Source organism: Gorilla gorilla, chromosome 6, assembly GCF_029281585.2.
Source record: "Gorilla gorilla gorilla isolate KB3781 chromosome 6, NHGRI_mGorGor1-v2.1_pri, whole genome shotgun sequence".
Lineage (NCBI taxonomy): Eukaryota > Metazoa > Chordata > Mammalia > Primates > Hominidae > Gorilla > Gorilla gorilla.
This window is the reverse complement of record NC_073230.2, coordinates 29,388,183-29,402,870: the sequence shown is the minus strand read 5'-3', so window position 1 is coordinate 29,402,870 and position 14,688 is coordinate 29,388,183. Positions and strand designations below refer to the sequence as shown.

General features: G+C 40.7%; 1 protein-coding gene across 6 annotated transcripts in view; it reads left to right on the top strand.

Moving 5' to 3' along the window:
• CDCA7L (cell division cycle associated 7 like) overlaps nt 1-14,688 on the top strand; it is a 45,841-nt gene that overhangs the window by 19,418 nt on the left and 11,735 nt on the right. For all 6 annotated transcript variants that reach the window (XM_019031567.3, XM_019031562.3, XM_019031564.3 and 3 more), the window contains exon 2: nt 10,376-10,516. In XM_019031567.3, the coding sequence (XP_018887112.1) occupies nt 10,376-10,516 (141 nt within the window). The remainder of the gene's footprint in view (nt 1-10,375; nt 10,517-14,688) is intronic.

Genomic DNA, 14,688 nt, shown 5'->3' with positions numbered 1-14,688 from the left:
TGTCTAGTAAGCCCAGTGTTTTCCTCTGGGAAAGTTTCTGTCAATTAATTTTGCTTCTTTGAATGGGCTAGGTTTTTCTTCTTTTTTATATGTCTTTGTTCTTTTGTTGAGAATTAAATATTCGAGAAGTGGCCACCTCTGCCAGTCTTTGCAGACTGACTCTGTGCTAGGGAAATCTTTAAAAGATTGGCTGGGTATGTTCTGACCCTGAAAACTGAAGATCATCTTAGATCTTTTCTGAACATACTGTCTTGCCTGGACCTGTGTGTGGCTTTTTTCCACTCCCCATGGCTTCTATTCAATGTCTTTATTATTATTGTTATTATTATTAGTTGTGAGCCAGGGTCTTGCTCTGTCACCCAGGCTAAAATGCAGTGCCTTGATCACAGCTCACTGCAGCCTCAAACTCCCAGGCTTAAGAGTTCCTTTTGCCTCAGCCTCCCAAGTAGCAGGGACTACAGGCGTGTGCCATCATGCCTAGGTAATTAAAAAAAAAATTTTTTTTTGAGATGGGGTCTTGCTACATTGCCCAGGCTGGTCTAGAACTGAGCTTAAGTGATCCTCCTGCCTCAGCCTTCCAAAATGCTTGGATTACAGGCATGAGCCACTGTATCCAGCTAGTATTACCTATTTTTGGTTTGCAGTTCCTTAATGACCACTGATGTGTGTATTTTTATGTACTTGTTTGTCATTTGTATATCTTCCTTGGAGAAAGGTCTGTTCAAATTCTTCACCTATTTTTTGATCGGTTATTTGCCTTTTTCTTGAGTTGTAAGAAATCTTTATATATTCTAGATAGTAGATCCTTATTAGATACATGATTTGTAGCTATTTCTCCCATTCTGCAGATTTTTCTTTTCACTTTCTTGCTGTCCTTTGATGCACAACAGTTTTTAATTTTGATGAATTCCAATTTATTATTTTCCTCGAATTGTTGCTTGTGCTGTTGGTGTTAACATGAGTTTGTATTTTTTTAATTAACTGCTGAATAGTAATTAATATATAGTTATAGAAAAACAGATCGTTTTCTTATTTAGATGCTTGGAAATGTTTTTAATGTAAGGACACTAACAAGCTACATGCCTTTGAGTAAGTCTAACTGTGGTTGCCCTAATTTTACTTTATTTTTATTTCTTATAGAGATAGGGTCTTGCTTTGTTGCCCAGGCTGAACTTGAACTCTTGGACTTAAGCTACCCTGCCTAGGCCATCTAAGTAGCTGGGACCGCAGGTGTGTGCCTCTGTGTCTGGCTGTCACTCCCATTATATGAAGCACAAACTGATGGATGAGATCCCATCACAATCTGATTATCTTTTTTTTTTTTCTTTAATTGTTTGAGATAGGGTCTTCCTCTGTTACAGTGGCAGGATCATAGCTAATAGCAGCCTTGAACTCCTGGGCTCAATCAATCCTCCCTCCTCAGCCTCCCAAGTAGCTGGGACTACAGACATGCCACTATGCCTGGCTAATTTTTTATGTTTTGTAGAGCTGGAGTCTTGCTGTATTGCCCAGGCTAGTCTTGAACTCCTAGGCTCAAGTGATCCTCCTGCCTTGGTCTCCCACAGCAGTGGGATTGCAGGCATGAGCCACCACACTTGGCCTGATAATCATTGATTTTATGATTCTCTTAACTGCTAATAGTAATTCACATACTCCTTCACCCTGAGTTTAGCTACATTTTCCTGGCAGTCTTGAAATTGCACTGTATATAATTTTTTAAAAATTAACTGCCCTATTTTAGATGTATATGATGATACTTAGTTTCTGAAGCCTTGGGTTCAGTGTCCTCATACCAGTTCTGTATAGAAGTGTTTGTCTCCTCACACCTTCCCCATCATTGAGCATGCCCTTAAAAACGGAAGCAAAATGTTGCTAAATTGCTAGATGAAAAGAATACTTGTTTTACTTGCCATTCTTTTCATTACTAGGTAGGCTGAGGACTTTTAAGTGTTTTTAGCCTCTTTTGTTTTCCCTAGTGAGTTTTCTTTGTTTTGCCATTTTGTCTGTGTGGCCATGGTATATATTTCATTTTGTATGAGATTTTTAGCAATTTTAATAATTTGTCATATTTTTGTCAGATCTTTGCCCTACCTTTTTTTGTTTGTTTGTTTGTTTTTGTTTCTGAATTTTCTTCTTTTAAGTGAGAAGCTTTAAACTGTTACATGGTCAGTGATCTACTTTTCCATTTTGGTCTCCTTTACGTGATTGGTGAAAGTCCTCCCCATTCAGAGGTCAGATGCATGTGTGCATTAATTTAATTCTCTTTTGTGCTTGTTTACCATTTAACTCGTCGACCATCTGATTTATTTGTTTTCTTTTTATTGAGTTTTGAGAATTCTTTATATTTTCTGGGTGCAAATCAGAGACAGCATTTGCAGATATTTTCTCCCAGTGTGTGGCTTTCCTTTTCATTCTCTTAACGGCGTTTTCTGAAGAGCAGAAGTTCTTAATTTTGATTGTTTAATTTACACATTTTAAAGATCTGTATTGTGTTGTATCTGGTGTTGTATCTTAAGAATTCTTTGCCTAACTTAAGGTCACAAAGATTTTCTCCTCTTCTAAAAGTTTTATAGTTTTATATTCAAGTTTGTGATCCATTTTGAGTTAGTTCTTGTGGTTGGTGCATGGTATGTACTTTTCTTATGGGCCAACCAATTTAATTGTAAAAAATTCAAAGAAATGATTTTGCATAGGAAAATAACAGAGTTCTCACCCTTCGTGGTGTGTTAAAGAGGAAGGAATGCTCTCCTCTGTGTAGATCTCTTTTCATAGATGCAAGATAGTACACCTTGCAAATTCTGCTGTCATTGCTATCAAAATTGCTTTCAAAACACTTAATAAGGAAAATGCAGTAGTGTGCATAAATATCTTTTGTCTGCTTTTTAAATTTTAAAATAGAGCTTGCTTCTACGTGAAATGTACACTGAATATTCTTGGAGTATATCAAAATCAGCCCTTGTATCAGTTGGCCTAAAAAGTGAATCTTATTTTCTTTCTCTTCAAAAACTAATACTGATAAGTGTGTTCCTTCTGGGTACGAGGTTGTATTTTTTAATCCAGGAAGGATGAATTTAGATATCATTGAGATATGGAAAAGCTTTAATTTAAAAAATATTATACTTCATTTCACAATATAAAGTTTTAAATTAACAATACTTCACATTAAAATATTTTCAAAGGTAAATACTTGATTGAACACCAACTGACAGTTTGACGATCTTTTTATAGCTTATTAGTTTTTTAAATCGAATTTTAATGGAGACTCAGGCTGACAAAGGTCAAAATGGTATGGAGACTTCCAGAGCACTGCTTTGTATGCCTGAAAGGCACCTACTCAACGAGAAGCCAGCAGCAACTCAGCAGGGTTTATTTTTATTAGTATAGTTTAGCTGGGATAGAACAAAGCTGGATTTCAGCCAAGTGTGGTTCTGCAAACAGCTTTGTCCTCCAGACTATCAGTTAACTAATGGGCTTACAGGCTCAGATACCTGGTTGGTCAGACACTAAAGCTGAAGCCTTGGCACCTACGATGATGTATCTGAACCTCCCTTAGGTGAGAGAGTTGGGTTCTCAAGCCACATGCCCCTAAAGTGATGGTACCATTAAAACTAGGCTAAGGTCTGGACTTGTTCTGTCAGTTTGGAAGATTTCATTCACTTAAGGAAGGAAAAATTCCCCTCTACCCCGGTTTTTCTTTTTTTCTTTTTCTCTTTTAGAGACAGGGTCTCACTGACACCCTGACTGTAGTGTAGTGGTATGATCATAGCTCACTGCATGCAGCCTCTAACTCGTGGGCTCAACCGATCCTCCCATTTTAGCTTCATGAGTAGCTGGGACTACAGGCACACGCCACCACCACCCAGCTAATTTTTGTATCTTTTTTGGTAGAGACGGGGTCTCACCATGTTGCCTAGGCTGGTCTCAAACCCCTGGGCTCAAGTGATCTTCCTGCCTCGGCCTCCCAGAGTGCTGGGATTACAGGTATGAACCACCATGCCTGGCTTAAATTGTCTTTCTTAATTTGTCTTTTTTCGTTGAATTCTTTTTAAATTGTGCTAAGATACATATAACATAAAATCTCCTATCTTAGCCATTTTAAAATGTATGGTTCAGTAGTGTTAAGCATATTTAAATTCCAGAACTCTTTCCATCTTGGAAACCTGAACTCTGTATCCATTAAACAGTAACTCCACGTTTCTCTCTCCCCTCAGCATCTGGCAAGTGCCATTCTGCTGTCTCCGGGGATTCAACCACTCTAGGTACCTGTTATAACCAGTAGAATCATACCATTCTTGGTTTTATCGAGACTGGGTTATTATCATTTAGCATAACGTCTTCAAAGTTCATCCATGTTGTGGCATGTATCATAATTTCCTTCCTTTTTAGTGTTGAATAATATTCAATTATATGTATGTCTCACATTTTGTTTATCCATTTATCCATCGATGGATGCTTGGATTGCTTCCACCTTTTGGCTCTTGTGAATCATGATGACATGAATAAGGGAAAGGATATAAAGTTTTTCTTAATCTTCTTAACACTTTGATGCCCTCTACTATTACTACTAGGCCCTAGTAGATATATTAATACTGTTGGTAATATTTGGAATTCCGGCATTTGCAGTTTCCTTGGTGTCCCACAGAGCCCTATGAGTTCCACTGTGCATGTTCCCTGAACAAGTTTGAGATCCAGTCTGTAGATGGGAAGTTTCTTACCAACACTCAGATTTTCAGGTTCTCTGGGAATGTTGGAGGTCAGACACACCAGACCCCTGTTCCTGCAGGGCAGTGATCAGCTGGAGTGGAGGAGTGGCCTCCCTTCCCTGATATATGTGTTCAGCCTACCAGTCAGCACCATCCCATATTGTCCTACAGCTGACCTACTGCCCTGTTACCCACCTGCTTGGCCCCAAAGCCTGTTGAGTTTGCATAATGTATTTCAGAGAAAAGCTCTCAGGTAATCTGTATGGCTTATAAGGGAAACCTGCAGTCCTTTCTGAAAGGGGAGCTGTGAATATGACTGCTTTGTAGAAAGATGTCTTAGGATTCTGGGTGAAAATTCTTAATTCTCCTCATGTAGGAATGTCACAGAGTGTACCTTTTTGACTTAGTATTTTCCTAGTAAAATACACCTTTCTTAAGAAAATGGCTACAAAGTCAGATGCATGTAAATGCTTTCAGCAAGGGTTTATTGATCATCTGCTTTAGGCTGGGCTCTATGTTAGGTGCCTGTGGATTCCATTCTAGTACCTGTGTTCTCATGGAGTTGAATCCTGGTCCCCCATATGACTTTTGATGATATTCACACTGTTAATTCCAATAAAGACAGAGTAGACAAACAGAAACTGTACATGAAAGGAATAGCATGAAGTTGTCGATTTTTAACAAGTATTATAAATAATGACATAGTCTTTTCACTTTCAGATGAGAATTTTCCCTTTTTTTTTTTTTGGTTCACTAGATAGTAGTTATCCTAATTCAGAAGTTCAACTAATGTAAATATCCAGTGATTGAGAAATTTTGTATTTTTGTTGTTTTCAGTTACTTGCTGTAGTTTTCTTTTTGGTGAGTCTTATGATTGGCATTATTGTAATAGAATGGAACAGAAACTTTGAAAAAAAAAAAAAAAAGGTCTGTTGCATTTTGTCTAGACTATGCAGCTACCCAGTGGATCACTGCTGAATGGAACAGAAAAGTGACAGATCCTTGGGCCTAATGTATCACTGTGTTGTGGAACTGGTCACTCATTAGAAGAGGTCCCTGTGTATCCTTTCTATCAGGTCCTTCTCATATAAATCTTGCTGCCTCTGTTGCATCTGTTAGATGCAACAAAATACTTGAATATTTTAGTTTTTTTTTTTTTTTGCCAAATCCTGAAGCTTGTGACTGTCTGAAACTCTTTTAATACCTTTTGAAGGATCAGAGCCCTGCGTACCCCAAGAATGTAGGCTGTTTTTTTTGAAAGTGTGCTCTTTCCTTTTGTTCCTAATCAGTAATTATAGCCCCCTAATGGTACCTCTGGAGCAGATGCAGAAGTCAAAGATGCAGAAGGAGGAATTAGCTAGGCGGACACAGGCTCGCAGCAGTGGTGGGGCTGAACACAGTAGCACAGGGACTAATGCAGTTGCTGCTGGAAGCATTTTATTCCTATCACCAACCCTCTCCATTCCTTGTATGTATTTCCATTAAATCCATAAATGGGGTGCTCCTCCTTCTTTAAACCATTTATGTTAAAAGAAGCTTCTGGGCCAGCATGGCTGTTTGAATTTTGTAGAATGGTGAGAAGGCCAAAAGAAAAAGACTGAAATTGACACACTGTCCCTCTTAGTGCCTCTGCAGGGACTGAACTCAGTGGCTATTGTGTAACTACAACATAGGCACACTTTCATAAGTATTGTCTGTGTTTCTCTAGTCTGGGTGTTTTCCTTGCATATTAGTTCTGAGTTCTGAGTGCTAAACAACAACAAAAGGTGTCTTTGAAAAGATAAGGTGGCAAACATTGTTTAACATACCTCTTTGAGAAACGTTTCAATATTTTCCCCAAGAACGATGTCAGAGTTAGGCTTTGCTAGTGCTGCACTACGTGTGGCTGGTAAAAAAAATTGTTAGTGGAACTCTACTTCTGTAAGTGTTGTTCTTGTTTGTCCCTTGCAATGATTTTATTAGATGGTGGGAAAGTGTTTGTATTAACCCTTCAGCATCACTGAACTTGGGGTATCCCATTTCTGTATTTATGTTACACTTCCTTTGATTGAATCATTATTTTCTAATTATTTTTAATCAAGAAGCATTAAAATAAGGATGAAAGTAAATAGATTAAGGATTACCAGTTACCTAAATGGAACCTGACTAAATGTAAAATTAAGTCAACACACCCACACAGAGACTTCCACGAAGCTAAGTAGCTTTTGAATACACAACTCTGTATATGCTAGTGCAGTGGTCAAAGTGTGAGATGGAGGCCCTGACACCCTTTCACGGGTCCATGAGGGCGAATGTAATGTCATAATAATACTAAGATTATTTGCCCTTTTTGCTGTGTTGATATTTGCACTGATTGTGCAAAAGCCAAAGTGGAGAAATCTGCTGATGTTTAGCATGAATCCAGGTGGTAGCAACAAACTGTATTAGTAGTCATTGCATTATTCACCTCCATGCACTCAATTTAAAAAGAAAATGTCAGTTTCACATAAGAATGTTCTGATGAGACAGTAAAAATTATTAAATCTCAACTGTTAAGGACATCTTTTTAATATACTGCATGATGAAATGGGAAGTACATGTGAAACATTTTTGCATAACCATGTACAACGATCATCTGGTTAGCTGAAGGAAAAGATCCTGTGTATAGTGAGACTATGTTCCAGGGCTAGAAAGAACTGCAAAGAAATCTTGAACTGCACTGTTTGTTGTTGGTAGTATATTGGTGGCGTCAGTTTGGCGCTATTTTGTGTTTATTGTAGATAGAGCACCACGTGGATAAGTATATTAAAAATTTTGGGAATCGAGGGTTTTCCTTGTGGTGGAACGGCGATGCTAATGTGAGATGAGGGAGAGATGAGGGAGCAGAGGAAGAAGCCTCCGTGTTGGATTTGAATTCAAGGTGTCACCATGAACTTGTGATTTACCTATTTAAAATATCCTTGCTCTGTCCAAAGAGCCTACAAGCAATGATACTTAATTAACCGAGGTGCACTGTGTTCTCCGAGCTTGGTTTTTAAATGCCATTTCCCAGTGAAAGGTTTCAGGGCTCCTTGGAGAAATGGCTGATTTGAGGTCTGGGACAGGAAACATACAAGGTTAGCTTGCCATGCTTGTTGTGTCAGAAAGCAAGGAGGTGTTGAAAGACCCCTAGTGCCATGTCAGAAAGACAGAGGATGACTTTCCAAGAAGCTCCCAATGGCCAAATTTGGGACAGTCAGCATTATGAGAGTATGGATTAAAACACATTGAATAATAATTTTTAGAAATCCATGGATATACATGGTAGAAGAAAAGGGGGAGAGTGAGAGAAAGACTATATTATACAAGAATGCCAGCTACTTTATGAAGGAGAGAGAAAATCTGAAAATTTCTCTTTTGTAGTCCCTAATGTAATAATTCATTCAAGGGTGCCCTGGCTCATGCCTGTAATCCCAGCACTTTGGGAGGCTGAGGTGAGAGGATCACTTGAGGCAAGGAATTTGAGACCAGCCTTGGTAACATAGACCCTGTCTTTATTAAAATAAAAAATATGTGAAAAAAGAATTGTCAATGGACGCTGAAACTGTTGAGCGAGATGTTATCAGGGAGGCTATTCACAGAATCTCAAGTATCACTCTGCATATTCCTTATTAGTGACAAAGGAGAAAGGGTGTTTTTTGTTGTTGTTATTGTTGTTTGTTTTAAAAGCAAAGAACAAATCAGGCTGATTCCACCTTAACTTATTGACCAAATAGCAACATCACTAAAAAAAGAGACAGCCAGACCTTATGTGCTTTCCAAAGGAAGAACAGCACTTCCTAAAAAGTAGTCTTGGCAAAAGCAAGCCAACTAGAAGTAAAGCCTCCAGATTCAACTCCCAAATTGTAAACCCAAATGAGTCTGTTAAAGACCACCTTGGGGCTGCAAAAAAAATAAAACTTCAGACTTGGACAAACTCCACAGTCAAATGACCCAGTTTCTTCAAAAATAAACTGCAAGAGAAAAAAAGATAAAGGAGTGATGAGAAGGGATTTAAGAGCCATGTTGATCAGTGTGAACCTTATTTGGATCCTGATGCAGATAAACTAAGTTTTTAAAAAATGAGGCAGAAGAACTGTGAATACAGACTGCACATTTGATGATGATACAGAGTGACATGATACTATGTCTACAGTTGCCTCACAATAATTTAGAAGAAGGGGAGTTGGGTCGGGATCCAGGGGAAGCACAGTTAGCCTTGGGCAGATAATTACGGGGAGGATCAATGTATGCTCATTAAAATATCTTCCCATCTACTTTTGAAATATCTTTGAAAGTTTTTATAATGAAAAATTTAAAAAAAATTACTAATTAATAGTGGGATAACCTGACATTTTGTGCCCCCTTATGCAATGCATTGAGGAGTACGCGTCACCTATGTAGAATGATGCCAAAAATACATAACCTGAATCTAATCATGAGGAAACACTCAGATAAGCTCAGAATACATGACATTCTACAAGGCAGTTGTCATGGTCTATCAAAAAAAAAGTGTTGTGAAAAACAACAAAAGACAGTGTCATAAAAATCAAATAGAATGCAAAACCTTGCTGGAGTGGATCTTATTGTCTCCAAAAAGTTATAAAAGACATTTTGGGAACAGTTGCAGATATTAAAATATAGAATTACAGTAAATCATACTATTGAATTAATGTTAATTATTTTCGGTACAATTATGGTTTTGTGGTTCTATGGGAGAATGTCCTTATCCGTGGGAGATATGTGCTGAATTATATTCGGGCCAATCAATACAATGTTTGCAAATTACTTTAATCAATGTGTGGGAATATATGGATTAGGTTGGCTCATATTAAATTGCTATTTTCCTAAGTTAAAAACAGCCAAATATCGGCAAATGCCCATGGTTCAACCTAATATTTGTTGAAACAGAGAAAGCAAGCAAATGCAGTGACAAATAATGGGTCTAGATAAAGAATCAACAGGTGTTTGTACTATTTTTTCACATTTCTGTGTGTGTGAACTTTTTTAAAACAAAGAATTGGGAGAAAATAGTCAACTTACAAAAATGAACTCCAGCAGATACATATTTGTGGATTAAGTGTGCTGACATTGTTCTCTCTGGGATCAGTTATCCCCTAATAGCATTTGAATTCTGTTAGAATTAATCCCCAGCTACTTAAGTTGACTTACAATATAGAAAAGAAGAAAAGCTACTTATTTCATTGTATGAACTTTCTGCTTTCTGAATCAGCCTATGACAAAGAAGAGAAAAATAAATAGTGTAGGTGAACATTAAGAAAAGAGCTTAATAATATTTTATGGCATCTTTTTTATGTAGATGACATTTAAAGATGCATCCACTGTAGGAAAAAAAAAAGAGATCATTGGTTCTCAGAAACAATTTTTCTTTTTGTCAAGAGATCAAACATGTCTTCTCTCTGGCCTGGTTTTAACATTCTCTGTAAAATAGGGTGTATATCTAGAATTTTAAGTTTTATCTCCCCCATCCACCCCACACCTTATTTTGCCATGAGTTCTTAGCTGAAGCGTGTTTTGCTGAGGGTTACTGGGGACTTCTGGGCAACCGTGGCAGTTGGATGAAGTGATGAGATCTCTACTCCCCTCCAGAAAATGTCCCTAAGTGATTAGCAAGAACCCCTGGTTTAATCCTGCCTCTTTTGAATCCAAAACAGATCCCTAAAGAAGTGGCTGACATCTTTAACGCCCCCAGTGATGATGAAGAGTTTGTTGGCTTCCGAGATGATGTTCCCATGGAAACCCTCTCGTCAGAGGAGAGCTGCGATAGTTTTGACTCACTAGAGTCAGGGAAACAGGTATGGATGATTCCTTTCAAGCAGATGTGTTCATCTGGAGGCCTGAATCTTGGTTTGGATGTTCTTTTATTTGAACATGGTGTGAGATTGGTGATATCAGTTCATTGTCTAGCATTTTATTTTAGAAACATTATGTCTATGTCTTCCTGTTTTAAAAAACTGGTGAGAGAACCTCGTTCACTTTGCTGTGTTAATCCTTCCCTGTACCATAATTCTTTTTTTTTTTTTTTTTTTTTTTTTTTAAATAAAGGGACCTCACATGATCAAGTGCATTTTCTTGGCTGCCTTGGGGCTGTAACCTGTGGTGAGGCTGTGTTCAGGGTCTTCCCACAGAGGCGAGGCTGCGGCGAGGCATGAGGGATTGCATGGTTACGGGGAGACAATTGCACCCCTGTGGTCCTGTGGTGCAATTCTGTTGGCACGTCCTCTTGGAATTGCTGGGGAGAGCCTTATTCTTGCGTTAATTACTTTGATCTCTAGCACTCACAAGTTAGAGTTCTCTGACAGGTAGATTCCTGGAGGTTCACATTGTGTCCTAGTAGTAGAATGGCCAATCAAAATCTCTACCCTTCAGTGGCATTTTCTTCTGAGTTCATTGTGGCACTCAAAATTCCTCATTCTGCCTTGACCATGGCCTCTCCAAAAAGGCAGCAAATTAAACCCACTTTGCTTCCACTGGGCAAGTACAGGAAGGGAAGCAGTTAATTATATGTAAGTGAAGTGCTTGCTTAATTACGTGGGCCACTATAAGTTCTGGCCTGGTGGGAGCTGTGCTTTCTGAGATCTCTGGGGGCTCCCTGGTCTCTGCCGTCCTCATCTCATTTGGCATCTCCACAGCAGTTGACCCCACCAGTAGACCTCCTTCTAACCACCTGGGTTTCTTCCTCTCTGTTACACCTTTTGCTCTTTGTTATTATTATTTTCTTTCTTTCCAAGATGGAGTATCGCTGTGTCACCCAGGCTGGAGTGCAGTGGCATGATCTCGGCTCACTGCAACTTCTGCCTCCCGGGTTCAAGCAATTTTCCCAGCCTCAGCCTCCTGAGTAGCTGGGATTACAGGCTCCCACCACCACGCCTGGCTAATTTTTGTGTGTGTGTTTATTTTTATTTTTATTTTTTATTTTTTTTTTAGTAGTGATGGGGTTTTGCCATATTGGCCAGGCTGGTCTCAAACTCCCGACCTCAGGTGATCTGCCCGCCTTGGCCTCCGAAAGTGCTGGAATTACAGGCGTGAGCCACTGTACCTGGCCTGCTTTTTGTTACTGTCACTTGTTTTCCCTGTTCCTGTCCCTAAATGCAGATGTTCTCTAAGGTTTTGTCTTCAGTCTTCTCACTCAGTGATCTTGTCTGTTGTCCTGCTTTGAGCTGTTACTGTATTCTTTTGTGGAGCTTGTCTTCTCTCTCCAGCCCCAGGTGGTTTCTGACTACCAGTTGGACTGGTCCTGGTTGCTAAGGGAGATCTGAAACTCACTTCTCCTTCCCTTGGTTGTCTTTCTGGCTTCCCCCTTTCCCCATCTTGATTTCCATCTTTTGTTCTTGGCCTTCCCTCCCCTCTTCCATCTCCTTGACTCCCGTCCAGGAGTTGATGAAACTTCTGCTGTGTTCCTGGTGTCCATCCTTCCCTTCCCTCTGCAGCTGCCGTAGCCCTCGTAGGTCTTACCCGAATGCTCATCCCTTCCTACTAGGATCTGTTATAGGATTGACCTCCGGTCAGCTCCTCCCTTAGCCCTCCATCTGAGCACAGTCAGGCGGTGGGGAGAGCAGAGCCTGTTGGATCTGCCTTGAGGAGCATTTGAGCAGGGCAGAACATGTCTAAAGGGCCGAGCACAGAGCCCGGCAGGCACCGGGCATTAAGAAACAGAACAGCTGCTTCTGCTGCTATGATGACTACTTTTGTAGTCAGGTGTGTTCTCCCCGGGGAGGACAGTGTGCCAACTGCTTTTCATACAGATACTGCATTTAATCCACAGACCTCCGTGGGAAGCTGCAGTTTTGCAAGTGATGAAACTGACGTTCAGGAAGGTGTAATGACTTGCCCAAGGCCCCACATCTGGGAAGTACCACGCTGGGATGTTCCAAATCCAGGGCCACCACTTCTCAGCCTCTTATCCCCCCTGGGTCTCTTTCCTACCTGCTATGCTGCAGGGCACAGGAACTGAACTGACACTCTCATTATCCACTGTTCTGCCCTTTCTGCCCACTGGTCCATGCTGTTCCTGCCTATCTGTGCTCTCACCATTTTTCTAGCCTCTACCGTGGCTCACATCCAGTTACGCTACTTCTTCCACGAAGTCTTACTGGATTTTCTTTCCCTCCGTGTGCCATATTGCTTTGTATCCCTTAGAGCACTGACCCTCACCAGGGTTACTTGTGGACCTGTCTGCCTCCCTGTTAGATTATAAACTCCTTAAGAAGGGGAGACCTCATACTTGAATGGTGCTTTCTAGCTTCCCTGGCTCTGACTTTTCGTCCTCATGTATTGTTCCTTTCCTCTGATTTCAAGCATCCAACACCCCACCTGACTGTATACAGTGAGCACGGGGGGTGTTGTTTGCTGGGTGCAGTTGAAATGGGGTGCTTGTCTGGCTGTCTGGTTCAACAGGCCATTGCTCTCTGGTCTGCTTCTTCCATGTCACATGGACTTCAAAATAAGTTTATCCACCTATGTTAGCTTCTCCTCTGATGTGTTATTTGCTTATGGTCCTGATCATGGTAGATGACCAAGGCCTATAGCATAGCACCCAGTATTGATTTTGAAGATGAATGAACCAGTGCCAGAGAGCAATCAGCAGTGCAAGGGTTTCTAACTCAGAATGCAGTGGAGCAGTGTGGAGTGGAGATTGGCATCATACAGACCCACGTGGAAAACAGTACTTACACACTTTGGAGTAAGGAAACTAAAGCATAGGCCTCAGTTCAGGACAATGGTAAGTTTTTTTTCTCTATCAGGACTGACCATCAAAGATGGTAATCTCTCCCAAGATGCCCATTGCCCTGGGAGGCCAGCACACAGGATCAAAATAGCCAGAAAAACTGGAAGATGGGAACTCACAGCTTCAAGGCTTGCCCTGTTCCCTTCAGGCCCTAGGCAGGGGCTTTAGGTAGTTGATGAAATTTGCACACAGAAATACCGCTCTAAATTAGCCTGCAGGGGCTGGCCCAAGGCTCTGTGAGCCAGATGTTTCTTGCACTGAGAGGCCTCAGGTGCATGATGGGTTTCCTTAGCAGCAGCTGTGTACCATTCTTCCTTAATAATCAAGCCCTGGCTGCTTCTCTACCCTGACCCCTCACGCTCATGATCCATTTTAACCAATAGAGAGAAGCTGCATGAACTTGCACACAGTATGTGTATGCTAACTCTGGTCTCCCTTAAACACGATTTGAATTTCACTTTAAAGAAACTTCCCTTTTGTGTGTGCAATTTTTTTTTTTCAAGCAGCTGCACTACAGCTATCAACAAAGGAACAAAGTAATTTAGCTCTGGGCAAACTCACTCCAATTACCCATAATAATTCATAGGAGACATTTTTAAGCTTACAGAATGCTAGATGTAGGCATTTCTTTCTGTGTGCCCCTGTAAGTTTTTCCACTTGTCTATTATATCTATCTTTCCCCAGAGATATATGAGCTCAAAGAAGTATATAATTAAAGGCGGGGAAAGGCAGTGGGGTAGATACAGATTCCCAGCCAAGTGTGGTGTTACAAGGGGTCATTGCTCTATCAGAGATGGGGGGAAGAGACGTCAGAGGAAACTGGGGACAGACTCTAGTCCTGATGAGGCGTGGCGGGCTTGCAGGGGGCTGGTCTCGTGGGTCTCCCTTTGGCCTGCAGTTTGTTATTTCCTCTTTCTTTCAAGTATGCTGTTAAGAGAGTTGGGTTTCCATCTTTGCACTATTTCAAAAGAAAAAGTATTAGAAAATGCCTTTTCTTAAAGAGTCACATTGCATCTTTCCTTCTGCTCACTTGCCACCTAGCCATGGTTGTTCACCTCTCACCTCCTGCACGAGAGAAATTCCTGGGGGTGACCTTGGATGAGCTTTCCATCAGGCCCCCGTGGTGTCTGCTCATGGAGCAAGTCTAGGCTCTCTGGTAGTGGGCAGTGGGGGCTGAGAGAGGCCCCAGCCTTTTCCTACAGAGAAGCTCGCTGTTGGTGAATGGGAGGCATGCTCACC